At 40.8% G+C, this 16,031-nt stretch overlaps 1 protein-coding gene across 1 annotated transcript in view; it reads right to left on the reverse strand.

Annotated features, from left to right (window-relative positions):
* HDAC2 (histone deacetylase 2) overlaps positions 1-1,895 on the reverse strand; it is a 31,205-nt gene extending 29,310 nt beyond the window's left edge. Inside the window, exon 1 of the mRNA XM_029224092.1 lies at positions 1,540-1,895. Within this exon, the coding sequence (XP_029079925.1) occupies positions 1,540-1,591 (52 nt within the window). The 5' untranslated portion in view covers positions 1,592-1,895. The remainder of the gene's footprint in view (positions 1-1,539) is intronic.
* Between the last annotated feature and the right edge of the window lie 14,136 nt (positions 1,896-16,031).

Here is a 16,031-nt window from a genome sequence, read left to right on the forward strand (position 1 = left end):
CACTAGCTACCAAATATCAAACAATTTAGATTTCTTCTGTAAGATTTTAGATTTTTCCACAAATGACACAAGTGGTTATTTTATATAAATAGGCATTAAAATGATTCATCCTTGCTAACTGGAGAGATATGATATGGCCATTTTAAAATTAAAGTCAGATTTATTCTGACCTAGTCCTGTAAGATCTTTCCACCGCTCTAAGATTTTACGATTTACAATACATTGAATGTAGTAAACAGCTTCCAAAATTTGTATCGCTTCTCACAAATCAGATGGACTTTCAGGTCTCTGAACCTAGCTTCTTTGTTAAATTTTAGAATTTCTTCTCTGGAGAGTAACCTACTAGGAACTATTTACCAAGTTAACGTCTTTGTGCAATCTGTAAAAAAGTAACCGCTCCTTTCATTGTATTTTGACTGGCCCAAGAAACGGGATTCAAGAAGACTTACTGCTCAAATTGCAAATGAGAAGAACCCCTAAAATGAAATTATCTTACTTTTATAATTTACTGTTCCACGAGTTCAAGCTTTTCTGATTATTTAGCACTTTCTGCACTGCTCCTCAAAGTTTTCCTGCACCAGGCCTCCCATCGCCTAGAAACAGCCTTCGCAAGCCAAATGCCAATGCTATCTGTCCCACACCTCCAAAGCACGGTATTTCCTGATCGAACAAAGCAACAAAGAAGTGGGTGGTAACCACCTCTCAGAGAGGCAAGCCAGGACCCATCGAGCCTGACCGACAACACAAGCAGCAACAGCTCTACGATGCCCTCCCACCGTCTTATTTCCCCTGAAGCCTGACTACCTCAAACTCGAAAACCCTCATTTTTATTGAGGAAGTGAAGCCTTTTCATTTGAATGCTGAGAAAGTGGCGCTCAAAGCACCCGGCAAACAAAGGAGAGGGATGGAGCCCACGCAAAACAGGGGTGTGAGCGCGCCTCAAGGCGCACGTGAGCCCCCACCCTCAAGGGGTACTCTCCAGCACCCACCCGGGTCGAGGGGTCCGGGGAGAGGCCGGCAGCAGAGAAAGGAGAAGACGCTCGGGCCAGCCGGGGACAGAGGGGAGCGGAGGAGGGGAGAGGAGGAATGGGGGCTCGAGGGGCGGAGCTCTCGAGGCCGTGGGGCTTTGTGTGGAGTCTGGGCCGGGGTAGCTGTTTTGACCCGGGGGGAGAAATCGGGTGCAGGCGGCCGGAGTAGGGGACCCCAAACCTCCCTCCCACGGAGAGGCGGAGGGGAGAGACGCGAGGGAGGGCCGTCTGCTTCGCACCAGCACGAAGCCAGGGTAGGCCGGCGGCGGACGACGCTGCGGGAAGGAGAGGGGCCGAACGGAAAAGTGGGGCGTCCACTTAGCTCCCCGCGGAGACTGCCAGACAGTGTCGGGTCGCGAATGGGTTAAGATGCGGCCAAACGTCGGTCCCTCCTCCTGACCCCTCAGCACCGGCGACCACTCGCGACGGCTGCCGCAGAGCCAGGTGCGGCTCCGGGCCCGGCGCCGCAGCCCTGCCCGCCCACCCACCCGCCGGCCGGCCTGCCTCTCACCATCGTAGTAGTAGCAGACTTTCTTCTTGCCGCCTCCCTGACTGTACGCCATGGGCTCCCCGGCCACCGCCGCCTCCGGCTCCTCCTCTGGCTGCTGCTGCTGCTGCTGCCGCCGCGGCTCGGCGGGGAGAGAAGAGGGCTGGGGCGAAGGTGGGGGGGCGGTGACAGTGCCGCGGGGAAAGGCAGGCCGGAGGGCCGGAGGGTGGAGAGGAGGGGAGTGCCGGGAGGGCTCGGTACCGCCCGGCCGAGTGGCCGAGAGCGCGGACCAGGGGGTGGCAGCGGCGCCAACTCGCGACACTGGGGAGGGGGAGGGGGCAGCCAAACCACCTCCGGAGGCCGAGGGGAGGTGGGGCGCGTCCACTGTGACTCCACGGGGGAGGAGGGGGCACGACTAGAGAAAGAGGCTTCTTCATTTCTGGGGAAGGAGGCCTTCCAATGATGAACAACTTGCGCAGGGCGGGTACAAATACAGTCGGAAAACTATTTTTAAAAAGAGTCAGGCTTTCGCTCCGTAAGTAAAGAGAGCGCAGAGCCAGGTGAACGCTCCACCCCTTCGGATCTTCGCACAGTGGTTGCGCCTATCATGAGCCTGCGCAGTCGGCGCCTCCCCAACCGTAGCCGGGGCCGCCTAGACCCCCTCCGCGATGTCCCACGCCGCTCCCCTCCCCCACTGTGGCTAAGCTCCCGCCCGGGCGGACCACGTGCTCCGAGCCGGGCGGGGAGAGACCACTCTCCCACCCCTTCGACCGCATGGAACCCGCTGAGCTGCAGCCCACGACCCCTATACTGGGTCGTCGTGGATTTCATTTATTTTTTCATTTTCTGCTGATAATTGCTCGGAGGTTCTGACCTGTTAAGGGGACCTACTGCAGACATTAAGGAGTACCGGGGTTTGAATGGGCATTTATGGAATGCATTTATGTGTTGGATAGGGTTCTGAGTGTTTGCATTAATGATGTATTTCATTGATACCTATTTGTAATAGATAACCTGTTAACTCAGTTGAGACTCCCAACAACGCTGGGATGTAAGTATTACTTCTAGTTCTTCTTTATAAATGGGGAGATTAAGGAACTTGATCCTCTCAAATGTTGATGGTCTGGAGTTTGATTTCAGTCTTTCTCCAAAATCCACACACCCTAGCTACTCCATTATGACTGCTTCTGATAGCTGGGCACTGAAAGATTGGTGCAGAAGTTCAGAGAAAGGACTTTCAAAACTCTTGGAAGTTATAAATACCTTTGTCCCTGTGTTCAACAAGTCAACAAACATCGAGTACCTACCTACTCTAAGCCAGCCACCTTGCAGGTGACTGGGGGGAGGCGGAGGCTGACAGTCCACTACATAGAACTCTTATTCCCCTATACCATTTGCCACTTAACCGTTTTCCCAAAATACACACTCTCCCTCACCCCCATTAAAAAAAAAGGCCTTATTGAAGCAGGAATTATTCAGAGCCACTACCAAAAATATCCTCTTTATTTTGCTATTTGACTTCAGAATCCCCAAGTAGTTCATACTTAAAGCAGCAATTTTCCTGGACCTCATCCCCAAGAAATTTAGAAAAAGTCCAGGGTAGCCTCCATCGCCCTCTACCCAAGTCTGTATTTTTAGCAAGCACCCCAGGTAACTGATGCAGTTGGTACAGGAACCAGAGTGAGAAACTTTGACTCAGAGGTAAAAATTGCATGGTATTGACCTTAAAAGTTTTACTCTATCAAGTCCAAAATCAACTTGCTACATTCTGAGAACAGAATAAGTTAATTTAGTAGAAACTAATGTTCTTCTCAGAGCCAGCATAGTGGAATCTGAAGTGAGACTTTGTTTACTTCTGTAACACTTCCCTGACTACTTCTTCCCCACCCCGGAGTCTGTTTTTTCAGCCCCTCACTGCCTGGATGTGACTTGTACCCCTCTAGCTCCACACTCACCATGTTGCAGTTGCCTGTAACTTCTCTGAAATTCTCATTAGAACAGAGCGTTATGAGAGGAGCGACTGTGTCTGTCTTGCATATATGTGTATGCCTATGACTTGGGGCAAGTCACTCGATTGTCTGAATTGCCTTATCTGTAAAATGGGGCAGTATTACTTGGAGAGTAATTCCTCATGTGAATATAGAGTACCTCAAATAAGAAAATTAATACAGAATAGTTTTTAAACAATAAAGAACTATGTGAATATAAGGGATTATTAGGATTATTGTTATAATGTTATAATGTTATAATGTTAATGTTATAATAGTAATAATTATTATTGTTGGCATCCACAGCACCTAGCCTTGAACATGTGAAAAGAGCCTGGACATATATTTATATATTTTGACTGGTTGAGGAACTTGTTATATTAATTATTATTTAATAATTTTATTTATTTATTTTTAGTTTTTTAATTGAAATATAGTTGATTTACAATGTTATGTTAGTTTCTGGTGTACAGCAAAGTGATTCAATTTTATATATATATGTATACTTTTTAAAGTATAAATGTGTACCTTTTTATATTCTTTTCCATTATGGCTATTACAGGATATTGAATATAGTTCCCTGTGCTATACAGTAGGACCTTGTTGTTTATTTTATATATAGTAGCTTGTATCTGCTAATTCCAAACTCCTTAATTATCCTTCCCCCATCCCTTTTCCCCTTTAGTAACCATAAGTTTGTTTGTTATGTCTGTGAATCTGTTTCTGTTCTGTAAATAAGTCATTTGTATCATATTTTAGATTCCACATATAAGTGATATCATATGGTACTTGTCCTTCTCTTTTGATTTACTTCACTTGGTACGATAATCTCTAGGTCCATCCATGTTGCTGCAAATAGCATTATTTCACTCTTTCTTATGGCTGAGTAATATTCCATTGTGTAATAAAAACAAAAAACTTAAAAAACTTTTTAAAGATGGCCATTCTGACCAGTGCGAGGTGATGCCTCATTGTAGTTTTGATTTGCATTTCTCTGATAGTTAACGAACGATGTTGAGCATCTTTTCATGTGCCTATTGCCCATCTGTATGTCTTTAGAGAAATGTTTATTTAGGTCTTCTGCCCATTTTCTGACTGGGTTTTTAGTTTTTTGTTCCATTTTTGGTTAGTTTTTAGTTTTTTGTTATTGAGTTGTATGAGCTGTTTGTATATTTTGGAAATTAAGCCCTTGTTGGTTGCATCGTTTGCAAATATTTTCTCCCAGTCCGTATGTTGTCTTTTCGTTTGGTTTGTTTCCTTTGCTCTGCAAAAGCATATAAGTTTAATTAGATCCCATTTGTTTATTTTTGCTTTTATTTCTGTTGCCTTGGGAGACTAACCTAAGAAAACACTGCTACAATTTATGTCACAGAATGTTTTGCCTGTGTTCTCTTCTAGGAGTTTTATAGTATCATATCTTATATTTAAGGCTTTAAGCCATTTGAGTTTATTTTTGTGTATGGTGTGAGGGAGTGTTCTAACTTCCTTGATTTATATGTGGCTGTCGAGCTTTCCCAACACCACTTGCTGAAGAGACTGTCTTTTCTCCATTTTATATTCTTGCCTCCTTTGTCAAAGATTACTCAACTGTAGGTGTGTGAGTTTATTTCTGGGATCTCTGTTCTGTTCCATGGATGCATATGTCTGTTTTAGTGCCAATACCATGCTGTTTTGATTACTGTAGATTTGTAGTATTGTCTGAAGTCTGGGAGGGTTATGCCTCCAGCTTTATATTCTTTTTCCTCAGGATTACTTTGGCAATTCTAGGGGGTTTTTTGTTTTTTTGATTCTATATAAATTTTAGTATTATTTGTTCTAGTTCTGTGAAAAATGTCATGGGTAATTTGATAGAGATTGCATTAAATCTGTAGATTGCTTTGCATAGTATGGCCATTTTAACAATATTAATTCTTCCAATTAATGGTGCTCCTATGGAAGACCTGGGCTAGGTCCTGTGTACCCCCCCCACACCCCGATTGCAGCTCAGACCACACTCCACCCCTGCAGGCTGTCTCCACAAGGCCAACCCCAGTCCTCTCCCGGGCCTGTCTGCTGAAGCCCGAGTTTCAGCACCCAGCCCCCACACACACCAGCAGAGGTGTTCTTGGGCTAGGGAGTGCACAGAGATGGCCAGGACCCTCTGTGCTGGTCTCTCTCTGTTCTGCCCGCTACAGTCCAGCTGCTGTGCTCTCCTCTGAGCCTCTGACGCTCCTTTTCTGTTCAGCTGATCTCCCAGCTGGTGAAGGGGGTTCCCAGGGTGAGGGAACCTTTTGTCTTTCACAGCTCCCTCCCAGGGGTGCAGGTCCACCCCAATTCCTTTCTTTTCTTTCATCCTACCTAGTTACATAAAGATCTTTCTTGCAATTTGGATTGTATGAGATCTGCCAGCATTCGGTAGGTATTCTGTGAGAATTATTCCACAGAATTTTGGTGTGTTTGTGGGAGGAGGTGAGCTCCATGTCCTTCTGTTCTGCCATCTTGATCTCCACCCGATTATTTGATGATTTTAAATCAACCGAGCAAATTATTTTAGCCCTAGAAACTGGTATTGGAGAAGGAGTCTTGTCCAATGATAATTATGGTCATGAGAATTATGTGCCTAAACATCTGTAGTGAACTTTAGATCATTAGAGCTAAACCTGGAATCAGTTATTTAAACCTGTTGACAAGTTCATTTCCATATTCAAACTCGTCTCTATCAAACCTTTTTACCATTAGAAAAGGGAGTTTTAGACAATAATCAGTAGAAGGAAACAAATTGAATGCATGGATAATTCATAGAATGCATAATTGAGGATAGTCTTTATTCTTAAACTATTTTTCTTTAGTTCCTGCTCTGTCTACATGGACTTATTTTTTTCAGTCTTGAAGATGTTTAGTGCTTTGAGATTATTCAATTAAATGATCTGTTAAACATAAATGGATTATTTAGAAACATGACTATTTAAAAACATTGCTTCAGCGTATGCTGACAATGAAACCTTGCTATCAACTGCAGCAGACAGTTTAATTTTGGTTGCTATAAAATTATTCATATAAGCTTGTTTCTACTCTAAGGAAATTTAGATTTCTTGGCATTAAATTCTATGTAGCAATTCCATAAGGTAATACAGAAGGTAAAGTATAGTGACTAACACTAGGGTGTTATCGCAAACTAAAACAGCCTCAAGCTGAATTCTGATCTCCTTGGAAGCATGGTGCCTATTTTTACACAGTACTGTAAACTGTAGCTCATAAATCTAAACAGTAGTACCAAAACAATGAAGTATTATAATGCTATTTGAACTGTGTGTTTGCGTAACAAAATTTAAAATCGCCCGTTTTCATTAAAAATATTTTTGAGTTATAGCTTATCTACTAAATTATTCAGTTACATTAAACCTTCCAAGTCACCTCTGTTAACTTGTTAATTATTACTTTGCCCGTGAACCTCAAAACATAGTATTACTTTGATCCAATCCATCTACTTGCACAAATTTTCTAGTAAAATTCTACACCCACACTGTTTCTATGGAAATCTACTTGCTAGTATCTCCTAATCACTCTACATTTGTATCTTAATTCTTCCTCTTTCATATCTCAGTTTTTTAAGCTTTCCTTCAAATCTGATAATCGCAGCACTAGAACTATACAAATGGGGGCGGAGTATGTTGTTACTCCACCCATCAAGTGGAAAACCAAATGGTGAGGATGGTAGAGCAGGAGGATAGGGACCTGGTCCTTGAAGAACTCATTTAGTTTTGTACCAAACCTGGACTGGCCACCTCTGGACTGCTGGTTACATGCAGGGAAAAAGCCAAACAAAACAAGCAATATTTGGTTAAACCACTGTACTCAGGATTTTGTTATACACAGCTGAATACAATAGCTCATGCAAAATATGAATTAGAAGTTAGTGGCTTCTGGTAATTTCTACTAAGAAACTATGGATTTCTGTTAGGAAACAGCTCTCCATGGGTTTCTGAATATCTTGAGAGCAGAGGTACTGAATGCCTTTTGTTCTGAACAGTCCATTCAAGGATGTTTGTATAGTGAACAGCTCTGGAAGGTAGAGACGATGACTCCCCCTGGAGCAAAGGATGGGCATGCTTACTACCCATTATAAAAGATTCAGGTTCCCTAAATTCAGGGTTCCTCTCCTTAATGCAATCCACTGCAAGTGTAGGTATCATCTGGGCCTCTTCCTCATAGCCTGTAGGAACTGGGGCTTCAGGGCAGCATCACGAAAAAATAATATCGATGCACTGGTCACTGCTATCGTCATGAATAATAACTTATCTTTTGTCTTTAATGCAGGTTTTTGTGTCTTATACTAGCATCTGTGAAACTGTGTTGGCTAGCTTGTTAGCTTGCAAATAGGGTAAAATCTCAGATCCTTCCCATTTCTTAACAGTTTTTGGTGATGAGGCTTGGATGCTGAGAGAGACATAGCTTTCTGAAAAAGGAAAGATGAAGGCCTTATCAACTAACAGAATTTGAGGAAAGTCCATGGGAATTGGTAGCAAACATATCAGCCAGATTGTATGGTCACCTGGGAATTAAATGGCCCTCCACTGTATTGCCTGTTAATGAGGAGCAAGTGAGGAGGGGGTTTCAGGATGAATACCAGAAAGTAGCTTTACAGACAGATGCCTGAACAGTGTCCTGGTTGTTATAACTTTCCCCCAGGTGTTGGAACTTCTTCACCATGTTGGAGGCACTGTCCATCTGGGATCTCAGACTTACGTTGGTTCCACTGGGGAGCCCCAATAATTATAATCAACACTTTCTTTCAAGGGACACCCTGTTCACCCCCAGGACTGTACTTCTTGTGTGGAAGCCACACATTAATTTTTCTACTTCCAAGATCACAATAATTTGTACCCCAGGCGTGGTCATAAGAGACCCAGATAATTATGGAGATCTCTCTGAAACAGGACCATCCTTAGTTACTTGGAAGGACTTCCCAGAGGGATAACTGACTCATTTATGCGCACTCTGTGATTGGTAATCCCAATGATGTGAGTCAGTTAATCAGAAAATAGTGGTAAGATATGTATCCCTGAGTTTAGCTAAAGTGATCAGTGATGCCACCTGAGCCTTAGAAGGCAGTCAGATCTGCCTCAACTCACTGGCCAGAGTTGTTATAGATGATAGAATTGCCCTAGATGGCAGATTCTGAACTATCCCTAATACATCCAGATATACCTGGATTAATGCCTCAGACCGAGTAGAAAGGTCAAATCAGAGCCTTAAGGAGAAAGCTGCTGGCCTTCTAAGGTACCCCCTGATGGGGACTTCCCTGACGGTCCAGTGGTTAAGACTCCGCGCTTCCAATGCAGGGGGCACAGGTTCGATCCCTGGTAGGGGAACTAAGATCCCACATGCCACGCGTGGCATGGCCAAAAACAACAAAATCAAGACAAAAAAACAAAACAAAAATATTACAAGAGACAAAGAAGGACATTATATACTAATAAAAGATTCAAAACAGCAGGAAGATATAACAGTTATAAGGTAGACCCTGACGGTTTATGGGATTTCAGGAACCTGGGGGCTACGATTGAAGTCACTACTGCAGATTGGCCTCACCCTGCCGTTCGGCTATTGGTGACAGTGCCTTAATTAAACGCTGTATGAGACAAATTGCATGACACCTTTGTCAGATTAATCATAGTGGTCAACAGAATCACATATCCATGTAAACATTTCAGTTGTGCCAAGAATGTGTGGAGTGGATTGTTAGAAGAGGCAGGTCTGCCGTAGCTCTGAGTGTCCTTGCACATCCTTGCTGAGTACGCCAGATTGTGAGGCTTCTCCTGCGACTGAGCAGTTTCTGTGGTTGGTCACACAGACAACTAAGTAGGTCAAGGTGACCATATCATGGCTATCGTGTAACTGCCTGCTCTCAGGGGAAGGGAGGCTGGCTTGCTGCTGCTTGCTCAAGAAGCCTGGATTCTTGGTCTTTAGTTCCTCTTTTGCAGTGCAACCCACTTGGTGTACAGATGTCATCCGGGTCCATCACATATTCCCCCCGTGGGGCTTGGGGGAAAGAGCAACTGACACAAATATGTTGATGCTCATGCCACTCGCTGTGCTGTGAACAGTAAAGTACTTTGTTTCTGATCCAGGAGTCTCTTGACTTGAGCCAGGGTCCATGAAACTGTAACAGGTTAATTTGTTACATTGCAAGAAGGAATAAAATCTCAAATGCTTCACAGTTCGTAACCATATAACGCCAAAACATTGTTAACAATGAGAAATGTTTCCTTATACTGTGAGCCTATAGATATTTTACATCCAACTCGAGATGAATCCTAGATTCTTCTTTCTGATCACAGGGGAAAAACTGTAAAAATTCCCAGGAAACTGCACATTAGCTTTGGATGGGTTTAATTGGAAAACCCCATCAGATCGGTAGTTAGCAAAGAAAACTGGATATGCTCTTGTATCATATCCCATTTGTGCTAATGTTAATACAAAAAAGGTTGAGGTATCGAAAGCACTTGAATAGAATCACAAATTATCCAAGATTCAATATCTTCATGAGCCTGGATAGAGAATGCTGGTAATCCGGGCTAGATATTACTCAGCAGCAGGGGAGGTTAGATTATGCCAACTGACATTTTCTTCACCTTCTCTTTTTCTCTTCTAACTCACCTTGTTTTCTTTTTTTCCAGTTTTATTGATATACAATTGACATATGACCTTGTTTTCTTTCTCATCCAAACTTTCCATTGTGGTGCCTGGAGAAATGACCACACCTTCCTTAATATAGCAACTTCCACCTGGGTGCACACAGTCATAGGGGCTGCGCTCTCTGCTGCTGCTAACTCTTTTTTTTTAACAAAGTTTCATCATTTTCTAAAGCATTACACTTTTCACTGTGGACCCTGGCTTAGTTGTGCTAGTAGCAGTCTTTCTTCACAGGATGGTCAGTTGCTGTCCTGGTATAATTTAGCCACCTTGCTTTGTGGGAATAGTCTGATATTAGTTATATATTCTATCTGTTCACACAATAAATGTGTACAGTGGTTAATATATTAGTATGTTCGAAAGCATCTTTCAGGAAAAACTTTAAAAATAAGATGTTAAGGCTTGAATTTTTTTTTGTCCGTCAGTTGCTTTATAGTTTGCCTTTACTGCATTTCTTTTGTGATTGTAGGTTAATTAGCCAAACATTTTCATTTTCTTCCTAAGCTTAAACAACTAGTACTTGAACTAATGAGTTTCAAGAAAAGATCATGTTTAAAAATAAGACAAATAATATCTAAAGCCATTATAGCATTTTCCTAACCCTCTTCCCTAACTCTTCATGCTTATCCTCCCCTATCCTCTATTTAATTTATATCTTAGCATCTATATTTTTTTCTTACGCTTATTCATATTTATCACCCTTTACAAAGTTTTAAGATCCTTGCAAACATGTCTGTTATTTCACTAGGGCTGCCATAACAAAATACCGTAGACTAGGTGGCTTAAATCATAAAAACGTATTTTCTCACAATTCTGGAGGCTAGAAGTTCAAAATTAAGGTGTTGGCAGGTTTGGTTTCTTCTAAGGCCTTTCTCTTTGGCTTGCAGATGGCTCCCTCTTACTGTGTCCTCACAAGGTCATCCCTCTGTGTTGTCTGTGTCCTAATCTCCTGTTCTTATAAGGACACAAGTCATATTGGATTAAGACCACTCTAAGAACCCCATTTAAACGTAATCACCTCTTTACAGGCCCTGTCTCCAAGTACAATCACATTCAGAGGTCCTGGGGCTTAGGGCTTCAACATATGACTTTTGGAGGGACACAATTCAACCCATAGTAAGAGGGAAACTTGTCTTATTTCTCTTTGGATTTTGGATGACTAATATAAATGTACACAAGTTATGTCGTAAAATTAATCCAGGCTTTGTAACATATCAAAATAGCCCCACTTATGCTATAACTACTTTATAAACTATATCAAAAGAACTTCCCTTGAAACTCCCTAGACAAGAGTGCTACATTAGTCAGGGTTCTTGGTTGCCAATTCTGGTTACCATAAGCATACAAGGAATGTATTAGAAGGGTACAGGTTGCTTACAAAGCTGATGGGAAAGCCAGAGGTACGGGCTTGGAAAATTGACAGGAATCAACCAACGTAAGACAGAGCACAGCTAAATATTTCACTTGATGGGTCTGGTTATGATGTTACTTCCTCACTGGCACTGAAAACTGTCATTGATAGCACCACCATCCCCACCCCCAGCTCCAGACCCTGGAATCAGCTACCACTGGTCACACCAGAGTCACAAATTGTCCCTCCCTTCTCTGTGTGTTCACTTCAGGTTAAAAGTACTGGGCATTTCCAGTCATCAGGAATTCATGGGAGCACGTGTCTGGTGTTTTTGGTGGGAGATGGGAGCTTGGCTGCTATCAAAATAAACCAGTGGAAGACTGCCCAAACGTAAGAAGAGAGTCAAAATGCTGGTCAGCCAACAAATGTCCACCTCAGATCTTAGCCTCTTGATACAAATGACATATAATTAACTTTGATGGTTCTTCTATGTTATTATACTGATACACAGACTCATCTTTCTTTTCATAAAGTAACTTGAAAACCTTAATTTTTATTATAAAATATTCAACTGGAAAATGAACCATTTCTGTAAAAAGTAAAGAAAAATTACTGTTAATCTCATAGACATCAGATACAACTTAGGTCACTGTGATGGTTAATTTTATGTGTCAAGTTGGCTGGGCCACAGGGTGCTCAGATATTGGCTTAAACATTATTCTGGGTGTTTCTGTGTGATGGTTAATTTAAAGTGTCAACTTAATTGGGCCACAGGGTGCCTAGATATTGGGTTAAATATCATTCTGAATGTTTCTGTGAGGGCGTTTCTAGGTGGGGTTAACATTTGAATCTATAGGTTGACTAAGGCGGGTTGACTATTCAGTTGAAGGCCTGAATAGAACATAAGACTGACCTCCTCCTGAGCAAGAAGGAATTCTGCCAGTGGATGGCCTTCAGACTTGAACTACAATATTGAACCTTCCTGGGTCTCCAGCCTGCTGAGCCACCCTGCAGATTTTGGATGTACTAGCCTCCATATTTACAGGAGCTAATTCCTTAAAATAAATCTCTTTCTATAGCTACACACACCTTATTGGTTCTGTTTCTCTGCAGAACTCTGACTAATACAATCATATTAGAATACAACAGAATGAGTACTATGTCCCTAAGAATAAGCTGTGTGCTGCATAACTGAAATCTGGTGCACAACAGCTCTCCTGTAGTAAAGCTTCCTTTAAGCTATTAGGAAACTGTAGAATTATAGAAAAAAATAACTGAATGGGTAATTTAACTTATATATTTTGCTGAGTTTCCCTCTACACTGTATTTCCAGATACAGACATTTTATTGTGCTTTGCAGATACTGCATTATTTATGAATTGAAAGTTTGTGGCAACCCTGCACGGAGCAAGTCTATTGGCATCATTTTTCCCAAACAGTATTTGCTCACTTCATGTCTCTTTGTTACATTTTGTTACTTCTTGCAATATTTCAAACTTGTTCATTATTATAATGTTTATTATTATGGTCTGTGATTGGTGATCTTTGATATTACTACTGTGACTTGCAGAAGGCTCAGATGATGGTTAACATTTTTTAGCAATAAAGTATTTTTAAATTAAGGTATTTACATTGTTTCTTTAGACATAATCCTATTGCACATTTAATAGACTACAGTATAGCATAAACATAACTTTTGTACGTACTGGGAAACCAAAAAAATTTGTGTGACTCGCTTTAGCATGGTGGTCTGGAACCAAACCCGCAATGTCTCCGTGGTATCCCTGTACTTTAAAACTACTCATAGCAGCCAATAAAGATTTTTTTCTACTCCCAGTGGAAAATTATTCAGTATATTCATAATAAAGATTTACCAGAATTTAGCTTAACTCATTTTATTCTATTAAACAAAACTTTTCCATTAAATTACTTCCCTTATTACTGACTGCTTTCCATTATATTACTTATGTATACTCATTTACTAGGTAGAGTTGAAGCAGTCTTAATTTTTCAACTTACTTTTATTTCTTCATTTAATTATCATTCTACTAAAGTTTTAGGATAATAAGAAACACCTAAAATTGTAGACTCCCTAAAAGTTAATCTGCAAACTCAAATTTGGTGTAATAAAATTATATTTTAAATCATTTAGAAAGTAACCTTGATGGAGTTTTCTGATTATAAAAGTGCTTGTCCTAAGTATAATACTTAATTGGTGCCTAGCAAAATGCTAATGAATTTTTCTTTCCTTCCTTCTCCCATCCTCCTCCCTCTTTCCTTTCCTTTTCTGTTTCTTTCAGGACTATCTATACTTTCAATACTACTTTGCTAACAACATAGATATGATCCTAGAATTGTTTCTATAATGTGAATTTTTGAAGATTTTATGAATTTTGATCCCTAAAATTTTGGAATGTATTCTACTGGGGAAAAATGTAGTAAAATGATTCTACTTTTCAAATCAAAGAATGTTTGATGACAACTGTATAATTTTATGATTAATGTTCATAGGTGAAATGTTAGACAAAAGAACTGTGCAGTTGATGATCGTGGGAATATAAAGGCACTGGGGTGTACAGTGGTCCCTTCCTGGCAGTGCAGACACTTTCTTCTCACACTGTTCCTTATGATCTCTGAAACAGGTGTTCTCATGCTTCAGTGTGCGTAAAAATTCCCTGGGGGACTTACTGAAAATGCCAGTTCTTTGGCCCACTGCCTAAATTTCTGAATCAGAAAGTCTGGAATAAGACAGGGAATCTGCATTTTAGCAAACTCCTCAGAAATGATTCTGATATAGGTGACCCAAGACCCACACATTGGGAAACATTACCCATACTTGGTATCTAAATGTTTTCCTGCAGGTCATTGCAATCCACTGAGACTTTTGGCCCAATTTTTCTTATTGACCAAATCATTTAGTTAACTAGGTAAGTTAGTGGGGCCGACACCTGCCTGTTGCCACCACTGTGAAACTGACTAGGTTACTTGCAAGTAACATTTAATGCATAAAATTTTATATAGAATTTGAGTTTTATTTTATAGGAAAATAAAAACTATATATAGGCCAAAATTTTTAAAAATCATCTATCATCCATTTCTTTCCAGCTTGAAATATCCCTTGGTAACATTCTATTGTATATACTTCCCTACTTTTTATTTATTTTATTTATGTATTTGGTTGTGCTGGGTCTTAGTTGCGGCAGGCAGGCTCCTTAGTTGTGGCATGCATGTGGGATCTAGTTTCCTGGTCAGGGATCGAACCCAGGCCCCCTGTGTGAGCTCAGAGTCTTAACCAGTGTGCCACCAGGGAAGCCCCATTCCCTATTTTTTAAATGCATATGTATCTATGTAAGCAGGTAAGAAAATACATTATAAGATGAAAAGAGAGACTTAGTGTTTATATACTGCTTTATAAATACATACAGTTTTTAAATCTCTATATATATTCAAAACCATTTCATGAATAACGTAAGATTTGTTTAACTGAAGCTCTACTAGATGATTAAATAAAAATCTTTAGCTCTTATAAAACAGTGTTTTCTTTAAATCTATGATAATAGATTTTTATGTTTTTGTCCAATATTTACCTTAAAAAGCTTTTGATATATAGTTATCTATGTTTAGGTTCATTAGAATTATATCATACAACTGTGCCTCTATGAAGCATAGGGGAAAATTGTAGCTATGGTTTTTGTCTGTCTACCAGTGTCTCCTTCTCTCTTCTGGTTCTTTAGGTGAACTGCACCTTGTAACATCCTATTCTGCCCCCACCCCACCACCTTGGATCATGATCCTGGAAGGGTTGTTAATCACCTTGCCTCCCTTCTCCCATCCCAGGCATGGGCTTGTGATTCAAATTGGACCAGAGTATTCCCCCAGACATTGCTGATAAAGCAAATTAAGAGACTTATTTTATCTGCTCTTGGCTGTCTTCCCTGGCCTTAAGGAGAAGGCTGTTTGTACAAAGAGCAACTGAGAGAAATATGGAGGGAAGTAGAAAATGATAGATGATTGATGTTTAGGTAGATAGGCAGATAGATAGCTGGATGGCTGGAGGGATGGATGATAGATAGATAGATAGATAGGAAAGATTTGAACCTCTGTATCTAGCCATGCCTGAAAGTTACAACTACCTTTGGACTCCCTAGTAATAGAGGCCAATAGATTCCCATTTTTTGCTTAAACTAGTTGATGTGGATCTCTGTCACTTATAACCGTAACAGCCTTGATAATACATGAAGAAATTTATCTTAATATCTACGTGTACATTTATTTCCTATCATATGGTTCATTAATTTAAAACATAGGATTTTTGCTCTTAAGCTTACATGATTTATCTCTAGCCTCTACCTATCTAAACATCCAACTTTGCAGGAATACTGCACTTTAAGGAAAAATGTTTGTTTTAGACACTGAAAATTTGGATTAAAGAACTAAACAGTTTGTACGTTCTCACATTTCAAAATGTTATTCTATAATATTCTTTTAAATGCTTCTCATGT

Source organism: Monodon monoceros, unplaced genomic scaffold, assembly GCF_005190385.1.
Source record: "Monodon monoceros isolate NGI ecotype Baffin Bay Population unplaced genomic scaffold, NGI_Narwhal_1 Super_Scaffold_15, whole genome shotgun sequence".
In the NCBI taxonomy this organism is placed as follows: Eukaryota; Metazoa; Chordata; class Mammalia; order Artiodactyla; family Monodontidae; genus Monodon; species Monodon monoceros.